The sequence below is a fragment of the Osmia lignaria genome, chromosome 12, assembly GCF_051020975.1.
Source record: "Osmia lignaria lignaria isolate PbOS001 chromosome 12, iyOsmLign1, whole genome shotgun sequence".
NCBI lineage: Eukaryota > Metazoa > Arthropoda > Insecta > Hymenoptera > Megachilidae > Osmia > Osmia lignaria.
In genome coordinates this window covers 11,571,739-11,594,893 of record NC_135043.1, presented here as the reverse complement: position 1 = coordinate 11,594,893, position 23,155 = coordinate 11,571,739, and the positions used below count along the sequence as shown (strand labels likewise).

The 23,155-nt window shown below is 37.8% G+C and overlaps 3 protein-coding genes across 3 annotated transcripts in view; 2 read left to right on the top strand and 1 right to left on the bottom strand.

The window, feature by feature from the left end:
* The first annotated feature begins 983 nt into the window (after nucleotides 1-983).
* LOC117609992 (uncharacterized) lies at nucleotides 984-4,588 on the top strand. Its single transcript, XM_034336827.2, has 5 exons — nucleotides 984-1,487; nucleotides 1,605-2,160; nucleotides 2,235-3,226; nucleotides 3,322-3,547; nucleotides 3,623-4,588. The coding sequence occupies exons 1-5, from the start codon at nucleotides 1,393-1,395 to the stop codon at nucleotides 4,400-4,402; spliced, it is 2,649 nt and encodes an 882-aa protein (XP_034192718.2). The 5' UTR covers nucleotides 984-1,392; the 3' UTR covers nucleotides 4,403-4,588.
* Nucleotides 4,589-5,220: 632 nt separating this feature from the next.
* On the top strand, nucleotides 5,221-9,489 carry LOC117609995 (fatty acyl-CoA reductase 1). Its single transcript, XM_034336836.2, has 5 exons — nucleotides 5,221-5,699; nucleotides 6,228-6,744; nucleotides 7,116-7,308; nucleotides 7,884-8,126; nucleotides 9,061-9,489. The coding sequence occupies exons 1-5, from the start codon at nucleotides 5,460-5,462 to the stop codon at nucleotides 9,413-9,415; spliced, it is 1,548 nt and encodes a 515-aa protein (XP_034192727.2). The 5' UTR covers nucleotides 5,221-5,459; the 3' UTR covers nucleotides 9,416-9,489.
* Nucleotides 9,490-12,260: 2,771 nt separating this feature from the next.
* The window catches only part of tara (SERTA domain-containing protein 2 taranis), a 36,439-nt gene continuing 25,544 nt past the window's right edge, over nucleotides 12,261-23,155 (bottom strand). Inside the window, exon 2 of the mRNA XM_034336838.2 lies at nucleotides 12,261-16,848. Within this exon, the coding sequence (XP_034192729.2) occupies nucleotides 15,418-16,848 (1,431 nt within the window). The 3' untranslated portion in view covers nucleotides 12,261-15,417. The remainder of the gene's footprint in view (nucleotides 16,849-23,155) is intronic.

Below are 23,155 nucleotides of genomic sequence, written 5' to 3'. Positions count from 1 at the left end.
TTAGGACTATGTCCTCTTACCAAGATAGGATTATATCCCAGCAGGTGAAAATTATATCCTAGCATGTTACAATTATATCCTAGCATGTTACAATTATATCCTACCATCTTACAATTATATCCCAGCATGTTACAATTATATCCTACCATGCTAAAGTGCGTGTCCTAGCATGCTAGGTGTTGTGCACTACGTATTTTTTTTTTTTTCACACGCAATTATTTTTATTACATCAATTATTGTTATTTTCGTAGGTTACATATCATTTTTACGCACTTCTTTACTAATCTAACGGATTTGATTTGCTTTGAACGCACTTTTGGGAGAATTTCTTATTTACACCTTTTTTTTCTAATATTTCAGGGTTACATTTCATTAATACGCATTTCGTTGGGGGGTATTACAACAGAAAGGGAACTAAAATATACCATCAATGTTACAAAGTAGGAGTCCACAAAAAATCACCCTGAGAAGAATATTTCGATCTTATAGGACGGTATCTATAGAATCCCTATGTGTGATAGCCGGACAATCGCCCTGGGACCATGTACTCAGGGAAAGAACCACGATTTTCTGGAAAATTAAAAAAAAAAACAATAATTACAACGTACACCAGAAAACGAAAGACAAGAATAAATGTAACGGTTGTAGATAGACAGAAATTTAGCCAAAATATTTATAACGTGTTAAACTATACTACAGCTAAAAGGAAGGATAACAGTAAATAAACAAATTAATTAGTTATGAACTGTAGGTCCAAAAGTAACTTAATCTATGGCAAACACGATATGATTTGAATTATATTTATTTATTAAATTAATAATAATACTGTAATAATAGCAAAGTACTAAACTGATCGATGGCTTCATAAACTTATTGTTGCCACGGTTCAGTTCAGAATATTTCTAAGTAGCGAAACTATTGTCTGCAAATTAGGTGCTTTATGATGTTAGGAACAGCCCGTGATTTCCATGAAACCGGACAGTTAGTTCCTTCCTATTGAAAATTAAAGTAATTTACAAGCTAACAGTAATAACAGAATGATAATAGAATAAATAAACAATAATAATAAAAATAAACAATATAGAATTGACTTGATGAATCGATGCTCGATAATGGCGTCGTTGCGCGCGTGCCGGCAAGAAGACCACTGCTCACGCGTTCACCTAGATGGACGACTCCCGGTCGATAAATCGATCGACCGTGAGCGCCATCATGGCTGAGCGGTTTCTCAAACGTATGCTAGAATGAAACAAATAGTTAGTTGGAAAGATAACTTGGAATGTATATACATAGTCTTGTTGCATCTTCCGTATGTATTTACATTCTGTAGTCACTGTTTCAAATTGATAATTAATATCAATCTTGTTCTTTTTGAAACAAACTGATCTGAAAATGAGAATAGTTTGTGCCGCAAAGAATTGTAAATACTCTTCAATTAATGAAGACTCGAGGCAAATCATGTTTATTAATTTTCCAAATGATGCTACGTAAGTTTATACAAACTGTTTAAACACTTTATTTACTTAGAAATAATAATGCTTGTTTGAAGTTTATCATTGATTAATTTTTTATGCTTTAAATTAATTGTAATTATTTTGTTGCAGCTCAAAGATATGGGCACAACACTGTGGTAGAACAGACCTTTTATTAAAATCAAACGAAGAACTGCATTTAAATTATTATATATGTTCTCATCACATAGAAGATCATTATTATATAAGCAAAATAGATCCTGTTATAATAGATGAGCGTGCAGTTCCTACATTATTTGGATCAGACTTTGTAACAGAGAAGGATGCAAGAAATGTTTTTTATACGAATGAAGAAACAGAAGTAACAGACAGTGCCGTATTATCATACTGTGATACGAATGTTGATGTAGATCAGTATCATGGTATTGGTATTAGATTTTCAAATTTATGTAGAATATGTGGAGAACCATCTGTGGACGGCATAGAAATATTTGCAACGAAAGGAATAGAATTAAAATTAAAAGAAAAAATTAACTTACATCTACCAGTAACTATAGATGTGAAAGATGTAATGCCACAAAAATTATGTTTGAACTGTTGCAACAAATTGGACATAGCACATTCGCTTATTATAACTTCTTTACGAACAGATATGAAATTGAAGAAATTTCTAAATATTAACGAAGAAGTGAGTACTTTCGTATACACGTACCATTATAAAGTAACCTATCATATTAAAAGTGTATTTCTGTTATTTTACAGTTAAATTATGACAATAGGTATAACAAAATAGTTCAACAATGTTCATTAGAGATTGCCGAAGAAATGTGTCCTAATGAAGAGACTCAAACAACATTGATAGAATTGTCTTCGAATAGTATGGGAGATAGTTCTGTAAATCAAGAAATTACTGGAAAATTAAATCATTTAGAAGAAATTCACACTATAAATAACATAGAAGACAAAATGCAATCTGAATTAAATAGCTTTATTGAATCGCACAATAAAAGGAATAAAGAAGATGAATGTACAAATAAAACCATGCAACATTATCCGAAAAATGGTGTAATCAATTTTAATAAAATTTCATGTATTCGCTGCAATAATTCGTTTAAAAGTCAAGAAATGTTCGAAAATCATAAAATATTCTGTTATGTAAAAGAAACTACAGTAAAAGAACAAAAAGAGATTAATAGTAATCTAAATAGTAGATTACGTAGAGATTCTAATAATGTAGAAATAAACTTAGAATGTATTTCAAAAGAAAGTTGCAATACATGCCACAAGAATTTTCCGAATGAAAAACGTTTAATTGAACATAAGCTTTCGTATTGTACATTTTTTGAAGAAGAACAATATAAACTGTCCAATAAACCAAATGCAAATGAAGAACAATATGGTACTGATAATGATACGTGCGATACTATTAATATTACATTGATCGAAGATAATAAAAAGTGTGGACATTGTGACAGAATTTTTAATACTAAAAAGGAACTGTTGAGTCATATTACGCAATGTCATAAAAGTCGATTGTTGTTAAAGTGTATTATATGTGACAGGAGTTATGAAAAATGGTCAAGTTTAGATGTACACGAAGCTACTCATAGAATAGATAAACCTTACCTATGTGATTTATGTGGTAAAAGTTTTAAACATTCTAACAATTTAAGGGGTCACAAGAGAACTCATTTAGATGACTCCAAAAAAAAACGACACATCTGTGAGATTTGTGGAAACGCATTCAGATCTAGGTAGCACCATAGATGTTATATATAAGTATTGTTTTATTATAAATCGCCTTCAAATTTCGCATTATTTAATATACAATATCACACCTGTAATTCAGATTTCATTTGGGCGAACACATGAATCAGCATAATGGAAATAAACCTTACCCTTGCGACAAATGTGGAAAAGCATTTTATAAAAGAATACAATTAAGACAACATACTTTGTCTCATGGTTTGAATAAACACATTTGTCCAATATGTGGTACAGCGTTTAATCGTAAAGGGAATATGAATACACATCTTAAACGTCATAACAATGGAAATGGCATGTACACGTGTAGTGTAAGCATATTCATATTAAACTTAACTGAATGATAATCGATCGAATTTGTATAAATCAGTTTTTCTCGATTGTAGGTTTGTACGTACAGATGTAAAACGATGAGCGAATTAAAGTTACATAGAAAAAAGCACACGGAACAGGACATTATAGATAGTATACGAAAAAAGTGTATTGATAAGACTATATGGCAATGTAAAAGTTGTAATCGGATATTTTCTACACGAACAGTCTTATTAAATCACGAGCGTACTCATAAAAAAGAGAAAATGAATATAGAATGCAATGTTTGTGGGAAGAAATTATCGAGTAAAAATTCTTTGATCTATCACAAGAGGTCTATGCATTCTACGGAGAGACCACATATGTGTCACTATTGCGGAGGATCGTTTCTTTCCAAAGAAGCACGTCTTATACACGAAAGAATACACACCGGAGAACGTCCTTACGTATGCAAAGTGTGCAATATGGAATACAAATGTTCCAGCAATCTTAATCAGCACATGAAAATCCATTCTGGCGCGAAACCTTACAAATGTAAACACTGTAGCAAGTGTTTTACTCGGAAGGGTGCATTAAGCGTGCACGAAAGAGTTCATACCGGTGAGAAACCGTTTTCCTGCGACACGTGTGGCAGAACGTTTTCACAAAAGAATGACATGTTAAAACACACCAAAGCACACCAATCGAAATCTCTGCATTGCGAACAATGTAACGAAACGTTTACAAGAAAAAACGATATCTTGAAGCATGTTACGCTACACGAGCAGAATAATTCTATGATTGAAGAATATGCGGAAGTCCAAAAGCAAGTGGAATCTTATAATATAGATATACATTGTTCTCAATTTCAATAATTTTTGTACATTTTTATACAGAAAGTGAAATAAAATAAAAAGTTTAATGACAAAAAAATACTGATACTACTCTTCTTATCAACAATATTAATACATTGCCCTCGATTGACGCACATACGTCTGATTGAGATTTTCAGATATTTACCTCGGAATTAATTTAGAAAACGCTATAAATATTGATTAGTTACGAAGTTGTAGCAATTTTTGCAACGTAACACGATTGGAAAGAAAAAAAACCGCTACATCATTTTGTTGTATCCGTATTAAGCGTGGCTCGAAACACCCTTGCGCCAGTGATAAATTTTTATGATTTGTATTGATCTTCAAAGAACCGATCCATTTAATTTTCATGTTATTATAAAGTTCACATTATTCGTTTAAAAATATTTCCTGCCTAATTTTAATCGTTAACAATCGTTCACAAATTAATCCGGTCTCAGGATCACTCAGTTAACCGAAATTCATTGTATTTTGTAAGTCGAAAAAGTATAAAAATGAGAAATCTTATTAGTTTATAAAAAAGAACAATAATAGACAACTTCATGACTATAATGATACAGTAGACATTTTACTCTGCATGAACGCAACATGTACTCATTTCCATATACAAATGAATCAATAAAGAAATACAATAAAAAAAATCAGACTTTTTGATTTATGATTTACGTAATTCAGCGTTTACCACCTATTACGGGCATACGTCAATTGATGATTTAGCATAGCAAATTAAAATCAGCAAACATGGTATTCATATTAAATGTTTCGAATTAATATGCATTCAAGGTAATCTTGACTCTATATAAAGGGTAAATGATTCGTAAGAAATTTTTCAGTGTAAATACTGTTATTGATATCGTCGCTTCTGTTTCTGTAACAGCATGAAAATTCGGTAGGAACGTATGAAGGTCAATTTATGAAAATTTATTTAGAATGAAAAGTGAATAACATTTTCAAAGTGTGGCGTTTTAACATTTAAAGGAAATACAAAAGTTTCTTTCATTCCGAGCGATCGGTATCTATAAGTGAACAAATTGTAAGTAATAAAATAAATTTTACGATGAATAATGTGAAGAGCGATCGATGGCAACTGGAAGAGAAGAACAACAACAACGGTCAAATACGACAATTCTATGCTGAAAAAAGAATTCTATTGAGCGGGGCTACCGGTTTCTTTGGCACCTGCATCTTAGAAAAACTTCTACGCACTTGCTTGGAAATAGATAAGATTTACGTGCTAATTAGACCTAAGAAAAATATGAGCATCAAAGAACGAATGAAAAATTACTTTGAAAATACCGTAAGTATTTACTTACTTACTTACATCCCTTCAAATTTCTTACGATCATCTTGAACAACTTTTCTTAAACTATCTAAATTTCATAAAAAGATACTGTACAAGTACGCTTTCTTATAAAAAATCATATCATTTATTACATATTATCAGGACCGAATTAAGATGTTTGGGGCACCAGGACTATCAAATTTTCGAGTGTCCCTTAGGAGTACCGCAATGAGAGAAGAGAGACAGAAAGATCAATTTCACAAATTAATAATCGTTACAAATTAAATATAATCGCTGATGAACATGTTAATGAATGTTAATTACGTACTTATGTATGTAAAAACTTCTTTTTACAGTACACAGGAGTAAGTCGAAGTATGCGAAAAAGTGTCAGATTTTAATGATTTAATTTACAACTTCTTACGTTACTTAACCTGCACCTATTGTCCCAGCCTCAAACATGTCAATCGAGTGTGCCAGGATTTCAGGATTAATATCCAATGATCTTAATTACTGTAACATTAACTTTCATACTGTTTTCAGGCATTCGACACGTTACGTAAAATAAATCCTAATTTCATGTCAAAAGTGGAGCCAATCTATACTGATTTGATAAAAGACGACTTGGCCATTTCACCAGAAGATCGCCAATATCTAAGACAGAACGTCGACATAATAATTCATAACGCGGCAGAAGTGTCCTTTTCTGCAACAGTGGCCTCCACCTTGAGGATAAACGTTTTTGGTACCAAATACATGCTGGACTTAGCGGCAGAATGTTTTCACTTGAAGGCGTTCTTATACGTTTCGACTGCGTACTCTAATTGTTACACCAAAGACATCGAAGAAAAATTTTACCCACCTCCGGCTGATCTGAAAATGATCGAGGACATGATACGATCTGACGAAGAAGCTAAATACGGAATGAGCGATAGTGCAGTGCGTCAGATGATAGGAAAATGGCCTAACGTGTACACTTTTAGCAAATCCATGGCCGAAAGTCTCGTTCAGAATTTCTCACACGCATCGGCTATGTGCGCTATCTTTAGACCTTCGATAGGTAATTTTATTCAAACATTTTCATTGATTTCAATACGAAAATACGTCAAACATGGCGTCCAGATGGTCATTTAGGCGGTACAGTAGACTCGAGTTGCATTGCCGAGCGCATCGTTGTATGGTCGAAAAATTTTTAACCTTTCATTTGGAGGGGGAAAAAATATGGAAGTGTATTATCTTCGTAGGATACGACGATAGTAATACGTCACTAGAATCCTTGAAAATCCGTTAAATTGCTCACCTGGCAATGTGACAAGAGTTTACTGTATCTTGGTTTACTGGTCCAAGAATTATACCCCATGAAGCTACTACTAAAGTACTACTAAAGGTGGAAATTTCAGGTATAATTATTTATTTTAATTTTGTAAATAGTTGTGGGATCGTATGAGGAGCCAGTACCAGGATGGATTGGAAATCAAAATGGACCTGCGTTAATGTTCATTGCAATGGCCATGGGTTTAGTACACACTGCACGCGTCCTAGAAAATTGTATCATGGATGTCGTTCCAGTTGACTTGGCGGTTAACGGTCTTTTGGCATCCGTCTGGGATTTGTGTGTCCGCAAGTAGGGTCCATTTATTGATAAACTACTTAAATATAATAATACCATGAATATTATTATAAGTTACCATGTCGGTAGAGACGATATAGGATTGATACCAAATTAGATTAATTATTCTAAAACCAACTGCTTCTTTCTGTTTCTAAATATACCATAGACAAGAATGGAATATTATTATACTGAAATATCAGTTTAATTGAACGCATTTAGGGCCGTATACAGAACCGTCTTAAGATTTTTAAGGTCCGGGATTATCAAATCTTTGAGGATTTCCTTGGTTGATAAATTTCCTTCAAAAATCTGAAATTTATTCTAAATTAAATTGAATAACATTTATTCATAAAGAAAAATAATGATATGCAAATAAATAATATGAAATGAAAAGCTTAAAATGGAGGCCCCCTGGATGGCGGGGTCGCTTGATCCGATACTGTTTCAATACTATACTGTCTCTATCGACTATATTGCAATTTGTCAATTTTGCCCTGATAACCAAAATTTCTTTGATAAATGTTAATTTCTATATAAAATGAAATATATTTCTCATTAATCTACTTTTATTCCATCGATTCGTTTAGGCAATCGAAAGGACCACAAGTGTACAATTATGGTTCGTCTTTCTGGAAACCTGTTCATCTGTTAGGATACAGAAAATTATACCACGAGATAATCGAGGAATATCCATTGAATAATACACTTTGGTTTCCATTTACTGTATTTACTGAAAATTTATATCTTTTCTTCGTGCTTCACTTCTTCCTTCACGTTATCCCCGCTGCATTCAATGATTTGTTTTGCGTGCTTTTGGGAAAGGGAGCCAAGTAATTATTTAAAAAATTGAATCTTCCAACTCTTAATTAACTCTTTCGTTACTGCTAGAGAACGTTTCCATACATTCGCTTATTAACGCATCGATCGTGGCTGCCGAGAGGCACCGATGATCGACATTACAAAATTAATAAAATCCATTAACTGAAAGAAACTAAAGGGAATTTTCACTAATATTAATATTATATCAATTTTGTAAGTAGAAAGTTTAAATTGGAAAAGAATTTACTATATAAATGTAAGTGATTTTACTTCACGCAAAATAACTATAGCCGCTCAAAGTAGCGAAAGGGTTGAGTGTACATACAGGAGACTCTCGTTATATTGCCACCTAAGTGATTTCACCTCTACAACGGTTACCAGAAGTAGAAGAAACATGGCCGAAGTAGAGATAAAATGGTTCTAGTGTGGTTGCTGTCGATAAGGATACTAATTTTACCTTTCTAGAACTTGAAATTTTTACTATTTTCAAATTTTACCCAATACTTGACTCTTTGTCGGCGTAACCAAGCTAACCCGAGTGGGTTAGAGACTACACCCACCCAGACGCTTTACGCCCGTATCAGAACCTACAAGAAAGATTGGCTTCTATCTTACCTACCCTCCTCCAAATAATAGTTTTGGAGGAAGCTTGACAAATATTCCGTTCTTATAGCGCCGTCCGCGGCCATGTAACGAGAGTCTGTTGTGAAGTATATGTATATTTTAACACATTCGCTATCAACGGTGCACGAGTGTCATATATGTATGTAATATAAAATACTATCGATGTATACGATATGAGGTTATATTAATTTTTTTTACGTTATTTAATAGAATAAAAGCAATCTCAACTGAGAATGCCAATAGCGAATATGTTAAAATTCTTCAAAAATTGAAGAAACTTCAGATATTTCAAAATTCTATAAAATTGATTTATTTTTTCAGGGGTTTAAAACTAGTGGTAAAGTTTACAAAATATTTCACGACCATAGATCATTTTACTAATTTCAACTGGATTGTGGAAGTGGAAAACACTCAAAATATTCTTATTTATATGAATAGTACTGATTACAAAGAATTTTCTTTCGACCTGGGAAGATTGGACTGGAATAGATGTACCAGGCACTATTTTCTTGGTATAAAAAGGGATTTACTAAACGAACCGTTAGACCAGGTTTCAGCTGCCAGAAAAAGATTCCAAAGATTGAAAATATTACACTATACTGTCAGCATCATTTTTCTACTTTCCGTACTTTTTATTACATATAAAATAATATGTAATGCTTTTTGTTATCAATAATAGATGTAATAAATACATGCTCTTATATTTTCATATAAAATCTATGATTTGTTGATAATACAAGAATAAAAGGTTTCAAAAAAGGGATTGTAAAACATCAGAACACCATTGTTATATATAGAATAATACTCTTTATTGTTTTTGATAGTTTTTCTTGTTCTTGTTCTTGTTGTTGTTGTTGTTGTTGTTGTCGTCGTCCATATTCGTGCGATATTCTCTTACTTTTTCATTAGGTTTTCTTCTTTTTTCCGCTGCATTGTTGCTGTTTCCTTTCTTTCGGTTGCTGTTGTTAATTTTGCTGTTCGATATTTTGGTAAAACGATACGCGTTACAACGTCACAACTTTGAAACGAAAGTTGTGATACGAACGAAAGAAAATATAAAACGTGTGCAACCACTCGAAAACTGTAACGTATGTATCGTGCCCGACGTGGACCACTTTAGTTAGGACTAGAGTAATTGCGATTCATACTTTTTTCCATGCTTTTCTCTCTCTCTAGTTTTTTTTTGTTTTTTGTGTTTTTTTTTGTTTTTTTTTTTTTAATTATGTTTGCGTTGTTTTTGTATTCTGCTGATTTTTAGTCTGTCAAAGCGACGAATCACGAACTTACAGTTAAATCGATCATGTTTTCATTTTTCCTCGCTGTCCTTTGCACACCCGATTAATTTTTTTTATATTTTCTATATTTGCTACTATACAAGATTTCCCATTTTTCTTTCTCTTTTTTCATATTAATTTAAAAAGCGGTTTAAGGACACAATACGGATCACAGTCGAGTGATCGGCACACGTGCAAAGATACAACCGTACATCTTTAAATCTTTCCTAGTTCTATTAAAATGGCCATGCACGCGGCTCGTATGGCGAACGTACCCCATAAGGGCGCACTGATTCCGGGCAGTCACGGTTGATTCGATCAGACTGTTCGGCTAACAAAGGAATTTTGTTTCGTCTAACAATGGAAAAATTACAAACATACGGATTTCCGTTTTCTTTGTTAATTTGCCTCGGAATCGAGCAGCCCTCAAGAAGGTACATTCGCTCACGCGCTCAATTTCATCTTCTTTTCTTTTCTTACTCGTCTCGTGTGTGCCTGTGTGTATGTATGTTTGTGTTTTTTTTTTTCGTTTTAATTTTATTTAATTAACTCACTCTCTCTCTTTCTCTCTCTCTCTCTCTGTCACTCGCTGTCTTTCTGTAACCGTCTTCTCCGCGCTAACTATTTACAATGTACAGTGTTTCATATGTGTTCCATATTTCATCCTGTCCTAGAGGTTCGCGGTCACGATAATGGGACTCGTTCGTCTCGAGAACCGTTCCGATCTAGCCTAACGGTCATTCGTCCTCGTTTTGTTTTTCGGACAACCTCTCTACCCCGGGCGACGTTACACGGCCTCGTTCTTTCGTTCGTGAAAAGAAAGAGACCGTCGTTTTCGCGCGTCACCCGTAGGCGTCCTAGAAAAACGTAATAATAATATTAATACGAGATAACGATGGTAATTAATAGTCGTAGAAAAATGAGAAAAGTATACGAGGACGGTGGGTTGCGTTCGCAAGAGTGGCCCATTCCGGAATTGTCGTTGCATTCTTTTTTCTTTTCGTCCGGATTGTTAAATAATTCTCGGCTCGACATCGTGTAATAGGAACTTAATCGTACGTGTTCGCGCCAGTCTGTTCGATTAACTCTTCATCGAGGACAATATAATTGATCAGCGAATAAAATAAGAAAATAACATTATTGGGTGTATAAAACATTTCTGTTAAAAAATTTCTGTCCCGTAAGGAGTTACGAAACGCAACCATTGTCGAGGCTGTCGAATTCTTCCTTTGCTTTCCAACAATTGACCATTCTAATATCAGGAAATTTCAAAAGACTACGACGGAATCCGCGAACGCTTGAAAACGTCCTGGAAGAGCTGCTTGGAAAACGAATATAAAAGAGAATGGTCAATTGTTGTTGCATTCGGATAAGACATCCTCGCCGGAGCTGCGATTTCTGTCGAAAGCTAATTCGTCAGTGAATAGATTGCACCCGTTGCATAGGCCACCCGTAGATCGCAGTGACATTATCGGAACGTTGAGGAGATTAACCGAGTCCCCATCACCAGCTTTGCGTATCACTTAACACGGTAAATATATATAATAATCTTATATATATACTTCTTGTTTATATATAATATATAATAATATCTTATATGTATATTTTCTTCACATTATACCTATTATATCATCTTTTATTTCCGCTTAAACGTACTTCTGCACTTGCGCTATTTATACTATTTACAAGGTATCCTTCGAATTTTTCTTTTTTTTTTTTTTTTTGCTTGTTACATCGTAGTCCCCGAAGTGTTCGTTACACACCCTTTCATTTCGAATACAATTAATTAATGACGCGCGACGGCGCGATGATGTCGAAGCATACGCCTGATTTTTATCTTCGTGTCGTTCTCTCGCACGGTTGAGATCCCAAGCAGCATCACCACGTGATCCTCGACGAACTCGCGCCATTTCTCCTCTACTCGCCATCTCCGAATCCCAATTTGCCAGGTACTACGCGTCCGGTACCCTACTTTATACGAAATGCGTTTTAACGCGGCTAAGGTACGTCCGTGTAAAAAGTACGAAATTATTTTTCTAAACCCTCAAGGTTTCATTCCCCTCGAGGGAACGCGCGCGCACGCGTATGTGTGTGTGTGTGTGTGTGTGTGTGTGTGTATATATATATATGTGTGTGTCGTTACACCTTGTTCGCAATACTTGGTAATTCCACTTTGATAAACGGCTCGATCGATTCGCCATCGAGCGTACATGAGTATTTTTCTTCTACCTTCACTTACACGCCCTATTCTTTTTCTTTTTTCGTATCGACGCGCTTCGATACACTAGACTTAGACAGATACAGCATACGCGCTGATCGTTGCTATTTTTTATCGTGTTCGTTCGAGATTGTTCAACGAGCTGGCGTGCATCGGAAGAAACACAAGGTAGGTCGCCCGCCTTTCGTGTCGCGAACTTGGAACCGAATGAGGTAGCGTTGCGACCGCGAAGAACAAAACGGAAGGCGCGAGCCGCGTCAACGCGATGGACGAATTATTTTAAACAATCTAGCGTGCGTTGAGGGTGCCTCGTGCGTTCCATGTGCTTTTTCGCGTTCACGCTCTTTCGTTGGTATACCATGCAAGAAAACAACGATGTTTCTTTAACCAAAAAACGCTTCGTTCATGCACCTGTATGTGTTATATTACCGGTAGGTATTCACTTGTTTTCTCGCATAAGTAATCAGTCAATTTATAAATTATTATATCGCTTCGTTAGATTTGCTTAAAACGCTTAACCTCCATTTAAGTATAGCTGCTCTGTTGGGTTCGATTAGTGGACGTTGAGGACGAGATCACGCGCGGATCGCCGTTTCCTCTTCGCGAAGTAGGTCTCGTCGAGTTTGAACTATCTCTCCGTTACAGACTCCGAGTAAACGATCGCCTTCGTTCTCTGCACGTCGGCCATTCTATTTTATACAACACTGTAGTATCGTAAATACGACAGGATTTAGTCTAGACTCTAGAGTGTAGGCCTTAGTTTAGTGTAGTTTTGAAAATGAATAAAAAAACGGTTTGGTACCAATGTGATAAGGGACGGAGTTTGGTGCATACTAAAACTTAGTTGCGGACATTTTTGACAATAATAAAGCAACGGTGAATCGTGTGTTGGCGTAAATTGTGAGGGTTCTCCTTTCCAACCATCCTCGTAAAAACAAGGTGGGGGTGGACCTTAGCTCGTTTACAAGTGATCAAAGGAATCTTGAATACTTTTAAACGTCCCTGTGCATTGGTCTATCTATATTTTTGTAACTAACAAGGTGCCATGGTACTGGACCGCCATGTTGGTAGAAGAGGAGAACCGTACAGCTGGCGCCGTCAAAGGCACAAGAACCGTCTTTACTATGTGGTTGATGCCAAATAACTCAGAATTGAAATTAAAGAAACTACAAAAAGAGAAATGAAGGTAAAAGAATTTGTCAATAGGAAGGGAAAATCGTAGTTAAGGTTAATGGTCAAGTACTTAAGATGGCCGCCAAAGACTGAAGTTTAATTGGAACAGAGTCTTTAGAATGAAATGAAGAAACGAATGTAGGTCTCTCCCTGATAGATGTTCAGGACGGTTGCCTTTCTTTTCGTAGAGACTCTAAAAATTGTACATACTTGTAAATAAAGTGTTGTAATAATTGTGTTGTGTCATTTGTACTTTGCGTTGACTATATCCTGCGGAGGACTCCACGGTACAACAGTATATAGTACATTTAACGAGAGATCAGTGGCGCAGAATGGCCGACGTGCGACGATCCGAAGGGATCGACGTTATCCCGATCTCTAAAATGCAGGTACATTTGTTAGCATCGTGGGCTAGAACACCGAGTGCATTTCTTCGAACGTATTTCCATCCGCTAACTTGTTTAAATTCATTTTTAGTATCCAGGAACGAGCATGCTCTTAACTGTTCGGTAACGAACACCTCGATGGAAATATGTTCGATCAGCAGCGTGTCTTGTTCACGATGTCAGGACGTATCTAGACTCCTCGACGAAGACTGCGGGCAATCCGTGCGAATTTACGCGCATGGCTCTGTGTATACAGACTTAAGCACCAGGGTGTAATCGTCCTAGCACCATATCGACTTTTTTATGTACGAAATCTGTAGATGTATTCATGTGTACGTATAGTCGGCGTGTGTGTCTGTTTTTCTGTGTACGTATGTATGTATATAATATAGGCCACGGCGGTTACGTCTTATGTGTGGTAAGTGTGAACCATGAGTGTGTGAAAAGCGTATGGTATTAATTGATCGTCGCCTGGTTAGTGTCTTTCTAATCCACAGGGAAAACATCGATCGATGGAAACTCCCACATTTCGATTAGTTGTGGCGAACAACGTCGAGACATCGCCGAAGAGTTCTCAACGCCAGCCGGCTAGGCAAGCGATACCATTCGTCTATTCGATACACTAGTGATTCGCGAATGAAAGCCAGAAGGAACGATGGCGCTTTTCTCCTCTAATATAACACGTAAATCAGACATTTTCATTTTCGTTGTTGTTTGGAAAAACTTGAAGAGTAGTAGGCTACATTCTGTACTCGTCTACCGTATCGCCGGCTCGGGGGCGTGAACGTTGAAAGCTCTGAGACTTTTTACTTTCTCCCTTTCGCTCTCTCGCTTTTATTCTCATTCTCTCTCTCTCTCTCTCTCTCTCTCTCTCTCTCCCTCCCTCCCTGTCTGACGTGCCGGTGGCGACATTTCGAGCCACTCGGGAACTCATACGAGTGCCGCTGAATTCGCAGGTGCAGCTGCAAAAACAGATCGTTTCGATGTAATATGCTTCTATTCGCTCGAGGTGGTCGTTGATGATCCGAAGGAGTACCAGAACTCATGTTGCGCGTTAAATAAAAAATATAAATCTTTGAATGTTTTTCAAACGAATAATACAAATATACAATATGCAAAAAACATAAACAGTTAAAAATAAATTCTAATACGTTTGATAAAATCGAATAATTACATTAGATGAAATTACGAAACGTAACATATATTATCAACAGATATCTTTGAAACAACGCGAGCTCGGGTACTCGTACGGTATGAAAATTGTAATCACCTCTTTATTTGCTTTTTTCTTTCAATTCGAAATCGTTTTCCAATGTCCCACGAATCCCGTGTACCGACTGCACCTACGAGTACCAGCGTACTCGACGCGTACCCCTCTCCCTCAGGGAGCAGAGCCATGGTGGGTAATCGATCGGTGCGTAATTGACAGAAACGGTAACAAATAAGAAAAAGAAGACCTCCCGTGTTGAATCGCCAACCAGGCGTTGCGCACTCGAGAGGGGGGCGACTACACGTCGCGATCGTCTCTGCATCCCGGCCCTACGAATCGAGGTGATGCGCTTTATTTGCTTTGCGGCATTAGCGGATAAAAATCGATGAGATGACTCAACGATGTCAAAATCGGGGGCTATGATCCAACACACATTAACGACTCGTGCGTACTGCTGGTACTGCCAGTACTGACGCAGACACCGCCCACGTTGCTGCTGGCACAGCTACCACTAGCTGACGTTAGGTGCTGTTGTTGATGCTGATGGTGTTGTTGGTGTTGCTGATGTTGTTGCTCCTGTGCCGTCGTACTCCTCAGAATATCGTCCGCAGACAGGGGTGTCAACTTCCATCCAGGCATGAAATCTAGGTCTAGGTCCGGGCCAATATCTACGTCTAGTAACTCGTTGTTATTCAGTGGATCCAAAGGCGACTGACTCGAGAGAGATAACACGCTCCCCCAGTTGATCGAACGACTATCGTCGCTGTCACCGATACCAGAATCGGCGTCGGTTTCGTTCGAAGACGTTGGCGGCATTGGGAATGGAGTTAACCTACCCTGCTCAGGAGGTTGAAGTTGAGCAATCGGGGCCGGTATAACCGGCTCCATAGGCGGTGGACTTCTGTCCCTCTCCATTTCGCGTTCCAAGTGCCTCAATGTATTGCAGATGAGAACCGATCGATGAAGGCTGGGATCTGGAAACTGACGATACCTCGCCAGTTTGCACATAGAGATATTCAGAACGGCCAATCGCCTTTGTCTGTAACAGGCTCTACCTCGTCGGCACCAGCTCGACCTCGAGCCTTCGCAGCACCTCTCGTTCGCCCGGTAACTCGAGCCAAGCTCCAAATAACTTTTCCCATTTTCTTCCCGCCGTATCGTTGGTGGTTCGTAATGGTGAGGTGCTCCCCATTGCGGTTGAGGCCTCGATAGTTGACTGTAACCGTTGTTACCGACCGGACTGCTCGGTCCGCGTTGATGATGGTAATAATGTTGCGGATGATGATGCAAGTGCGCTACCGTGGACGACGGTGGCGCTGATGTCGGCGTCGATGACTGCTGCTGCTGCTGCTGCTGCTGCTGCTGCTGCTGCTGCTGCTGTTGTTGCTGTTGCTGTTGCTGTTGCTGCTGCTGCTGCTGCTGCTGTGACGCCTGATGTTGTTGCTGCTGCTGCTGTTGCTGTTGTTGTTGCTGCTGTTGCTGCTGCTGTTGCTGTTGCTGTTGCTGCTGCTGCTGCTGCTGCTGCTGCTGCTGTTGTTGTTGTTGTTGCTGCTGCTGCTGTTGTTGCTGCTGCTGTTGCTGCTGCTGTTGCTGCTGTTGAGGACTTGTCGATGTCGGCTGACAAGGATTTGTCTGCAGGCAGGGGGAATTTACTTCCATATCGTAATAAGATGTCGACGTTTGACTCAGCGGGGGCGTATAACTATCTTCCATCGCCCACCAGCTACCCTCCACCCGGCCTAACTTCGATGGGCTTTCGCCCATGTCCATGTCGAACTCCATGCAGCCCACACCTCCCTCCAGTTTACGTTTTCCTGCCGTGGCCTGCAGACCCATCATTGCACAACTCTGGAAACGAAACAAACATAAATGTTAGTTTTTCTCAACTTTCATAATGGGAAATATACATCTTCAGGAAGAATGCAGGATGAAGCAACCGTATGTCAAAAATATTTTCATTCTCATTTTGAAATAAAATTTCATCGTATAGATAAGAAATAGTGTGGGCAATAAACTAAAAATTTTTACTAAATGATAGTTTAGCAATATGTCCACAAAAGACCTTGCCGTGTCTCGATACTCTGTTACAAGCAGGAGAGTAGGCAAAACGTCGTGACTCAGAGGGTCGGCTCGCTGACAGACGTTGGAGAATGACGTCACGTATCTCCCTACCCTGGCCTGGAAGAAGTCATCGTTGGAATGGATGATCGAGTGTGCATGGCAGAGAAGGGGAGCACAAATGACGAGGGGAACAGAGGAGTGTTGTTACTCATGGGTTCAATCAGCAAGCATGCGGGCCCCTTGTGAAATACGTTTTATCTTTCCCCCTGTCTTCGTTTTCCCTTTTCTTCTTTCCTTTACGTTTATTCTAATTGTAAGATTCCGGCAGAATTTTCGGAAAAATTATATCATTTTGAATCTCATGTTTGAATTATATCATCCTCGCGTACCAATCATTATAACACATATCGGCTTTATTGAATACAACCGGAGAAACAATTCAATGATGTTAAATTAATTATTCGAACAAATCTATATAAAAAATGGGGAAAAGAAACAAGCGGGATTAGATAAAATTTGAAAGGGGAGAGAAATTCGATTGAAAACCTCTGACGGCTTTATAGTTGATCAAACGACCGAGAGATGTCACCAGCGACATATTCGTCGTTCTGTCGAATCCACGTGGTCTGCATATGACGTTTGATTTCATAAAAAAGAAGGAAAAACAGAAATGGAGGGAATGGAGGCGCGAAGAGCTACGGGTAGGGAATGCACGATGGCGTTAACGTCATTTAACAGATAATCGATGCGTTACGTTGTTCAGCCAATACAAAGTCGAAGAACAACGTGTGCAAGTGACTAAGGAGGGGAAAAAAGTTCCGAGGAAACGAGCAATGCCATCGGAGACGATACCACGCGCTCGCGATACCCGGCGTGGCAAACAAGCGAAGCGATTTGCCGCTTCGGTTCAATCGTACAATATTTAACAAACATTTATAATTAAATGTCAGTAACAAGGAATTACCCTGCCCACTGAGACAAGAAAGTAAAATAACGAGTTTTGTTAAAATAACATCATCAGAGACTTTCAGAGAGCGGAAGATGGGTTTTTGTTAGAAACAATTTACAGATTTCTAGCAGTTTACTAGCTACCTGCGGAGGTAGCAACAACAGCAGCCAACGACTCAATCTCGACACGACAGTGTAGTACATCCGCCGCGGCGTCCTACTTGGAATACGACTAGCTCGCGAAGGTTCTCCATCCAACAGGGTCGACCAGTCCCGGAGCTCTTCGAGAGACAATTCGAAGAATCGCGGGGAAAACGATAACGGACCGCGCGTCCACAAGCTTGATTTCGCCTTCCATCACAGAGAGAAAACTCGATTTTCTTAGGAAAGTAGTTGTTTTTCCATAGATCGATGCTTTCTCAATTCTTTCCCTTATTTGTCACGATGAACCGATTACAGTATTTAAAATATTTATGTCACAAATTGTTTAACATCTTCATGAAAAATATCATATTTTTATTGGCAGGTATCTATTTTATCAACCGGGTAACCCAGAATGTCAACGGATTCCATTTTCCTAAATCTAATAAATATTTGAAAATGGCTACCGCCCACCCTACAAAGGTGCGTGAGACGACTTTAGTAAACTCGCACGAGAATTCACGAGATGAACTTATGAGTGGTATTTACACGAAACATAGCCCAGGCACTTGTTGAATCGAGACAGCCACCGACCGGGTGGTTGCTGCGGGGGTTGCCGCGTAATGGATTAGCTGTGTGTGACAGAAATGCAGGACTCTTAATTGCCCATAAATCAAAGTCAAGAAGCCTGCCTATCCCTTTCCTCTTTCCTTTCGCAAAATCTTCGAGAGTTGCTGTTTATACTACTCGCACCTTCGATCTGAGAATCTTTTAAATCTCAGCTGATTTTTTTGATACTTTGAATTTTTGTTTCTCATATTTTGAAGAAACACTGGGTGGTGCTTCAAACGTGTATGTATTTAAGTATATACTTATGTATTTCCTCTACAAGAATGCCACCTGACGGAGAATTTCGCAGTTAATTTATAAGAGGGGATTTATTTCGAGGTTAATAAGATAAAAGCGTGTCCAAAATAGTACTCACTTTTTGAGATCAAAATTATTACTACCTATATTTTAAATATTTAAAAATAAATTTGTCATAAAATCATATTAAAAAATGCTAATTATTTTCAATGGTAAGTCATGAAATAGTGAACATTATATTTTAAACCTATTTATAGATAAAATAATAGGAACAACGTTAAAAAAAGATTTTATAAATAAATTCTCCCTTAAGCCAGGATTACAGTCACGAATGTGGGTCAATGGAATGAACGTGAGAGAAGTACTACTAGAACTAGAAAAGATTCATGACGGCTGTGCTCGCAATAAGATAATGTTCACCGCGTGAAGCTCATCTAAACAGACTACAGTATACAGGCTAAAAATTTGATAAAAATCACCTTTATACGTCATTCTACATAAAGTAAGAAGTTGATCTAGAATTAATAAAGAGGTTATATAAAATGAGAAATCAAAAGGAATTAATGCCATTTCAATGCATGAACGACTATGTCGTCTATTAATAAAAAAAATTACTCTGCAAATGAAACGTCGCTTCCAAACTGTACAAATAATTTTATCTGAAGCGAATTCAATTCTGATTCGTTACGAGCAATAGCGAACACAGAAAACGCGGGAGGAGAATCAAAAGTAGAGAAGGTTTGTGGTGGATCCGGCTATGCCTGACGATGAGGTAATGTTTGCTACACCAGTCAAAGCTATCTAGTCAGCCACGGAACGAACACACACGAAGCCCCGTGCTCGAGCCAGTTGGAGTCCCGTAGATAAAACCAGCCAATGTATGGCGTCGTACATTCTTAAGCTATATGCGAATATGTTGGGGCCGGTTATAAGATTGAATACCCAAACCCCGTTTTTTAACTACGAATTCTAAAAAATAATAAAAAACAGTATTTAAAAATATAATCCTTCAGAGGTTAGTTGAATAACTCAGTCGTACCAACATAAGAATATGTTCTACTTAATCTACTTAATTCAAAGTTGTGTGGAACAGAAAAGAATACAAAACCAAGTATTAAAAGAAAAGAAAGAGATAAATTAAACGTCTCGAGCAAAGTCAACGCGTGAAATAACTACGCAATATTATCTCTACGTTTTACTTGAGACGGGGCATCGGTACTAACGGAAAAAACAACGATCGTTAACACGATTCGTCGTCGGGAAATTTTATTTTATATACTAAACTCGCGACTACGGTGGAACAACCGAGTTGGTATTTATGTGAATTTTCTGCGTTGTTCAAGAACGATATCGAGGCGACGTCGGTGGTGTCGACGCTAGGCAGTCATGACAACATGACGTCAACCGGCCGTGTGTTATTTTCGAAAGGGGACTCGAGCGACGCGACGCCTGGCGGCGAGATCGCCAACTATGAAAAACAGCTCAACAACCGCGTCTCCGCGTGCTATAATACGCTATCGGGCCAAGAAATAACAACGCGCACGATACAACGTACTTACTTACAGCGTTCAAGATTATCGAGCGCAATTCCGTCAGGAATATTTCAAATAAATGAGAAATCAGCGAACGTTCTCGCGAATGGAATATTTTTTTTCTCTCCGTAAATTATTTTTCTCTTACACCCAACGCGAACATTATCGTCTCAATTCTTGTCTTTTATTCAATCGATCAATTACGTACAATATCATATTTATAAGTATAATATTCTGGATAACTTTCCTTGAAAAAATAATTATATCATTCGAATTAGGGGAAATGAAACTAATTAAAGTAATAAAGATTCGGTCTATAAAATCCAAGTATGTACTCGGACTTTACACGTTGTTTCATGAATCGTTCGTACGAGGAAATTTTTCGAAATCAACCGTTTCCCGTTTGGCCATGAATTATGCAATCGTCGAATTTCGTGATGTGGTGCAATATCGTCACCGAGCCACGTAATTTCTTCGAATCAAACTCGTGAATTTCGCGACTTACGATCCTGGAAGAAGCTGGCTGAACATGCTAGCTTTAATGGTGTAAAGTCCGCGGCAGATTAGCGGCGCGCTATCTCCTCGAACGGATAAGATTGTCGGGGAGCAAGTCGGTTAGACTTAGGCTTCAAGGACTCGCGAATTATACTCGTCGTCATTAACTTTGAAAAGATGCCGCCATGTTTTTTTAATATTCAAAATTCTAAAATTCAAAATGAGGAAGAAAAAAAATATATATATATATATATATATATATAATGTGTTTTTCATATTTAAAAAATAATTAAAGCATAGCTATCTATGGATTTAAGTCCAATTTCAGATCTGACCCTCCCAAATACCTAATATTATGATTTTTCCTAAGTATTCAACATGAATAAAATTTCAACATGATACTATGAGTTATGAATGAAATGGAATGATACATAAGTTGGTTTTTATTTAAAATAGGTGATATAGAAAACTACCCTTAGATCGAAAGTCAAGGGAAAAAGAAGAATATCATCGTATATCTACTATATCGCGTGTCAAGAAACGAAAAGCTGAAAGTCAGTATCGCGCCTAATGAAACAGTCCACGCGAGGGGGTCAGTTTACAGACACGAGAGCCGGTGATCTACACAACGTTATTGAAAATCATCAAAAAAAAAAAAAAAGCAACGAGTAAGCATTATCCTTCACGAATATGATCGTAGACGAATGAATTTCTACTTTAGCAACGTGCGCGATGATAAAAGAAGCTGTACATACATAGGGACAGCGGATAGAAACTACCCCTAACGCATCACTGCACTCAATCATCGACGTGCTTCGTGTACCTTTGAATATAAAATTCAGAAAACTTATGTATCTGTGAAATAGTTGTGAATTTTATTTATGGGGAACCGGAAGTGAAAAGAATATTTGATATAATAATTAATACACCTATACGTAGTTCATCAATCCGTAATTAAAAAATTTGTTCGAAAAAAGACGGTAGCGTTATACCTCACCAAAAACACAGAACTTCGTAGTTTCCCATACCGATGGTTGACCCAGTTTATACCACCATGCAGCATAACATTTGCAACCACGAAAATACGAGTACTTGTGTGCCACTGGGTATTTGTATGCCACGCGCAAACCCTCGCGCAATAAATGCATCGCACATGGCCGCGTATAATGTATGTACACTAGCGAGAATCCTACATCTACATATCCCTGGATCCTTTTGTGTAAACGTATCTACATATCGTTCATGTACAACTTTCGCGATAAATACACTACCCTCCTACGTATGTATATACCAGCGGAGGTGAATCTACGCGTACTGGTCGGTCCTACATTAGGGGATGAATAAAGGAAAGTCTCCAAAAACGGAGGGTTGCTTACACGAGCAAGGGGTTCTCTCAGCAATTCTACCAAGCAATTCTACTGTCAAATGCTTACTGCTTAATTTTAACATCGTTTTTTACTTAAAATTACTGATAAATATTTTTCTCTTATCGAAATCATTTCTGATATGAAGGCCAGATTAACCCTATAATATTGCCCTGGCGATGAGTGATAAAACTGCACTGCCACGAGTGGAACGTTTGAGTACCACTGGTACGTAATCTAGTAGGACGAACGGCATCTGTGGTGCCCTGAACGAAGGGGTCCCGCACCCTGAGCACTCATCGAGGGAAACAGAGACGGGAGAGAATAGAGGGCGGATGAGAGGGGTGGAAAATTTGGAGGAACCGGGAAGAGAACGAGCAGAGACGGAAATGTAGTTGGCTTCTTAACGTTGCCTCGTTGAAATAAAGAATACGTATTTCAGCCCTTAATTGGTATGAAAAAGTTACGGATGCCAGTAGCTTGTGTCAAAAGGCACGGAAAATCCGTTTTCTCGCTTACTCTCGATTGACCTCCTATTTTTTTTATTCGTCAGGGAAGAACGTTTTAAGAGGTACGAAAAGCAGCGAATGCATATTAAATGGCTGATTTCGAAACATCAAGAATCTGACATGATTTGATACGCGAGTCAATTTATTTCCTATTTTGTTTATTAGTTAAGTGAAAATCAGAAAAATATAAATGTGAACCAAAACCAAAACCAAAGTGTCCTAAAATTATCGAAAGTGG